This window comes from Empidonax traillii, unplaced genomic scaffold (assembly GCF_003031625.1).
Source record: "Empidonax traillii isolate 1590-97213 ecotype Southwest subspecies unplaced genomic scaffold, ASM303162v1 scaffold766:size301553, whole genome shotgun sequence".
Classification (NCBI taxonomy): domain Eukaryota; kingdom Metazoa; phylum Chordata; class Aves; order Passeriformes; family Tyrannidae; genus Empidonax; species Empidonax traillii.
The window spans coordinates 33,623-38,580 of NW_020955959.1; the positions used below are offsets into that span (position 1 = coordinate 33,623).

A 4,958-nucleotide genomic window follows, 5' to 3' on the forward strand; every position below is an offset into this window, starting at 1 on the left:
TGCACGATGCAGCGCGTTTGGAAGCACTCAGCAAACGCAGAGTGACCGTGATCAGAGGCTGATGGGTCTCCAGAGCCTCCCACCAGCCACAGCAGGAGGCTCTGCTCGGGCTCAGCTTCAAGGAACCAGTCTGAGAAGGCAAAGCACACGGTGCAGTCAGTCAGTCAGTCAGTCCCTCAGCAGGTCCAGAGTCACTGGAGTGGGGAGTTCCCCCACGGCTCAGTCCCACAACTGCCTGGAGGAGCCTGGCTGTGTCCCACTGGGAGCTGCCCTGCTTCTGGGAGCTGCTGCCCTGCTTCTGGGAGCCTCTGGTTGCCACGCTGCCACCCCCAGCAACGCTGCCGTGGGCACTGATGCTGCCGTGGGCACCGATTCTGCTGCTGACACCAGCGCTGCTGTCCACACCGATGCTGCTGTGGGCACTGATGCTGCCAGGGGCACCCACACTGCTGTCCACACCGATGCTACCGTGGGCACTGATGCTGCCATGGGCACCGATGGTACCACGGGCACCGATGCCGCCCTGGGTGCCCAGTTTGCTGCGGGGCAGTCAGTCTCTCAGGTCCCCGGTTCCACGGGGCAGTGGAGCATGCTGAGTGTGGCAGGAGGTCACAAACAGCCCCGTCCCCAAATGTTCTCCTCCATTTCTGCTCCCTTCGCCGGTTCAGTGAACTTTGATGAAGTATTTCCGAAACGTCAGGAACTGGAGCAGTTTGTCTTTTCTCCTCTGCTTTAGTGCCATCAGCGCTCTGGTTTTCTCCTCCACGTCCTGGTCGGTGGCGAGGATTATCCTGGCTCTTTCCTCTGCCTTCTTGTCCCCGGAGTTTTTGAAGAGCTTCTGCAGGGACTCCTCGTTGATGCTCTCGAAGATGTTGGCCGCGGCTTTCTTGCGCAGGGCCGTGTCGAAGCGGTAGCCGTGGACCGAGGGGCTCACTCGCAGGGATGTGGACATGGTTGGAGCGCTGGAGCTTGTCTTTGCTTTCATCTATGTGGGAGCTGCCGGGTTTGCCCTGGGCTCCAGTCGGAGAGATGGGTGCTGTGCTGGCTCCAGGACTGGTATTTAAAGGCAGGCCGGAGAAAAAGCTGAAGGGCTCAGGTTACAGTGGTGAGATCACGATGATGTCAACACCCAACAGTCACAGGCGAGTTTAACAGTTAAGTTGCCAACTTATTCCCGTCCTGAAAACAAGACGGAAAGTTCTCTCTGCTTCTGCGACAGAAGTGGCTTTTCTTTGACCCGTCACAGAACAGGCTGTGAGACTGAACCAGCACAGCCCAAACTCCTCTCCTGCCCTTGCTGCTCGTGAAAGGCATCACATGCAGAAAACACATCATGTCATAAACCTATAAAACTGCAGGTGAGAACTGCTGCGATACTCGCAAGAGATGTTGGCTGGAGCCTGCACACACGAGCTCTTGGCTCTCTGCCCATCAGTAACACTGCAAACCTGCTCCTCTCTGGGCATGGGGTCCTCCATTCCCAGCAGATGCAGCTCAACTTTAGTGCACACACAGCTGCATTTTCTAATGGGAAATTGTTATCCCAAAGGCAGGGGATGCCCGGGTTTTACACCCTCAGCTGCCCAGCTGCACATGGCAGTGCTCTCAGGGGCAGCAGGAAAGTTCTGTTTGCTGCCCTGCTCCTGCCTCCAGTGTCCTTTTCCTTAAATTTCCAGCTCATCGGTGCTGGAAAGAAAACTCACCTCTGCTCCAAAAGAGCCTGTGCTCTCCACACCACCCTTGGCCAACGCCAAGCCCTTGGGCTGGGAGGACTCACTCTTAGTCATATTAGGTTAGTTTTTGGCGGCCCTGTGAGGAGCAGGGAGTTGGATTTCATGGGTCTCTTCCCACTCAGGATACACTGGGACAGGGCATGGCTGCCTGCAAGGGGCTGGCTCTGGCCACTGGAGCTCCTGCTGGGCTCAGACAGCTGGTGTTACCGAGCACAGCCGAATCCATCCCAGAATAACTGCGGGTTCAGAAGTCACTTGAGGCCGGGAGCCAGAGATAAGTGTATTTTGGTTAATGTTTTAGAGCGGCCGGATGCTGCAGAGGTTGTGTTTGGAAAGTTAGCAGCTTGTTTACTGTTGTTGCTGACCCTGTTACTCACCCTCGCTGAAGGACTCCCGGAACAGCCTCTGTCCCCATCCCACTTGAACCAGGGGTTTCCCTTATTTACCGGAGAGCTGAGGAGGTGACCTCTGGCCACAGCGAAGAGCAGATCCAAAGGAACATCACCCAGATGCTTTTCGTTCCACACTGCCTTTAAAACTTCTGTTGCCTCGGGCAGAGGGAGGGGACATGTCTGAGCCCCAGCAAAGCCCCTCTCCCATGGCCAGCAGAAGCCAGGGGGGAGGTAAGAGCACCTGAAGCCCATGTACAGGTGTTTGTGCTGGCTGAGAGCAGAGAAGGGCATTACCTGTGAGCTGCTGCTCACCAGGTGACCTGCAGAGTGGGGCAGGTGGCTGCTTGGGCCCCAGAATGACCAGCAACCACAGTTCCATCCAGGTCCACATGCAGCTGGCCAGGGTTTGCCAGGCTTTTATCCTCTGGGGAGGGAATGGCTCATCTCGGTGTCTCACCGCTTTCCTACCTGGGACTTGGGACTCATCCGTTGGTGCTGGGCACGCCCAGGCCCAGCCCTGTGCCCTGCACCCACCCCATCCCCCCAGAACGTGGGCTTCCCCACCACTGCCAGGACTTTGGTCGGTGCTGTTGCTCCAGCACGAGCTCCCTCTGCACGTGCCAGTGCTTCCCGCTGGTCCTGTCATTGTGTGAGTTACTTTTTATGAGTCTGCCCCAATTCCTTTTGTACGTGCAGGCTGTTCCACGCTCCAGTGGATAAACAACAGCTTTGTGAACCCCTGGGATTCTCCTTCCGCCAGCCAGACGTGCAGCCTCTCACCTTGCTGTGGTCTTGCTGAATTGGTGAGAATTACACCTGGGCACCTGTTTGCTCAGTGTTTGCAGGGCTGGTAAATCCACCCTGAAAATAAGATGTTTTTGATGTGGCTGGGGAAGACCTTCATGGTTTACAGACTCTGTTAATGTGAGATGGGAGGGGGGAGCAGGAGGGAGCAGGGCCACGTGCATTGCCTGTCCCTGCCTGCTCAGAGCTGCCCAGAGGGCTCTGGGAGGGTGAAACCTGCCTGCACCACGGACCTGGCTGATATGCTGAAGGTACTTTGCTTCACTGGACAGATAACACAGTGTCAGGGTTCTTAGGGCAAAAAAACAGCGCCAGGAGATCAGCCAAGATCTTTTGGCTCTGGAAAACAAGCCCTTTTGTGTCCCCTGGTTGAAAACAAGAGCTGAGGCATGTTCACGTGGGCCTGGTTGTCACCACTCCCACTGCACATGGAATCGCTCTGCAGGTATTTGCAGAGACGTGGCTGAGAGCATAAATTAGCAATATCTGTGGAAGATACAAGCTCAGAAAAGTATCTGCCATGGAAACCAGGACTAAAGCTGATACTTTAGGAGTAAGACATCAGAAAACTGCCAAGATCAAGCATGCATTTCCTTGTGAGCTCATCTCACACGGAGCGGTAACAAATGTTTTTGCCCCTTCATGCTTCTCTGCCCACTTTGTATAAATTTAGCTGTGCCTGGCTCTGATGGGGTGATGAAGCATGCCTCGGCTGTTTTTTCCCCAGTAATTTTTGTTTATATCAGTCTTTTAATACTCTTTCCCCGTAGTGCTTAGGAGGAATTATTCATGTGTTGGATTGGAGCAAAACTTCAGAGATGCGATCTCTATCATGGTTCTGCTGCTCTTGCCGTGTAATTGCTTTGTGAGACGCAAACGCTCCATTTCCCCCGTTAATGGGAGGATTAATTCCCAACCCCAGCGCCTGCAGAGCGGTGCAGCCACGTCCCTCCCCGTGCTCTGCCTCTCCCTGCGTGGTGAGCTGGGGGGTGAGCTGGGGGCACTCTGGGAGCTGGGCAGGACTGTGCTGAGCTCTGGGGCACAGGGTCCCTTCCAGGACAGCTGCAGGGCCACTGGCACAGCACCCCACGGGCTCCTGTCCTGGATGGTGGCCACAAAAGTTTTGACCCTGAAGCACTTATGATTTTTGGTTTACTGAAGCAAACCCCCGGCGCTCCCAGTCAAAGCCAGGCAGTGCTGGAGGGAAGGGTTTGGGAGGGATGGGGACTCTGCAGCAGGGTTGGTGCTCTCAGGTGATGCAAAGACTGATTAGATGGACCCAGAGGCTTCTCCCACTCCAAGCTGCAAATTACGCGAGGATCTCGCCCGCCCCAACTGCGCCCACGTGGGGGAGAGGGGAGGGCAAAGCAGGGCACTCACCAGGCCAAACACCACAGCAGGGGCTTCTGCAGAGCCCCCAGCCCCTGCAGGGAGCCAGCAGCCCGGGGGCAGGAGGTGGGAGGGAGTGGGGGCTGCTCTGATCACAGAGGTAGCTGGGGCAGCCAGTGCCTGTCCCACAGACTCTCGCAGAGAACTCTCTCTGCCTTTATGTAACTTCCAAAACCACTCCAAAGAAGGTAATCTGGGATGGCTGTGCAGTTCCTTGGGGCATGTTTTGCATAGCTTTCCCTTCCCTAGGCTCTGCTGAAGCCTGCACGGCCTGTGACACCCCGTTGGGATCAGAGGATGCAGAACCCCCCGTGGAGCATCAGTGCTGCCCGGACCTTCCCAGCCACACACAGGATATTCAGAAACTGGGGCTTTGGAAGGGCATGTGGGAGGCTCTGGAACCAGCCAGGAAAGTTAAATTATTGCCTTCAAATATACCTATATGTATGTGTGTGTGTGTTTTTCAGTGAAAATCTAAGAATGGGAAATGCCCAGGAGCCTCCAGCCAGCTCTGCTCTTCCCATTCTTTCCTTGGTCTGGAACCCTGGCTCCTCACAGCCTTCAAGCCTGCAGCTGGGGAATCCCAGCCCTCCCCTGGAGCCAGGAATCCTGCTCCTGATGTGTGCTCTCTGCTGGGAAA

At 55.8% G+C, this 4,958-nt stretch overlaps 1 protein-coding gene across 1 annotated transcript; it reads right to left on the bottom strand.

The window, feature by feature from the left end:
• Positions 1-304: 304 nt before the first annotated feature.
• TCIM (transcriptional and immune response regulator) lies at positions 305-1,055 on the bottom strand. Its single transcript, XM_027901218.1, has one exon. It carries the CDS (start codon positions 983-985, stop codon positions 665-667), a length of 321 nt encoding a protein of 106 aa, XP_027757019.1. The 5' UTR covers positions 986-1,055; the 3' UTR covers positions 305-664.
• Positions 1,056-4,958: the final 3,903 nt, after the last annotated feature.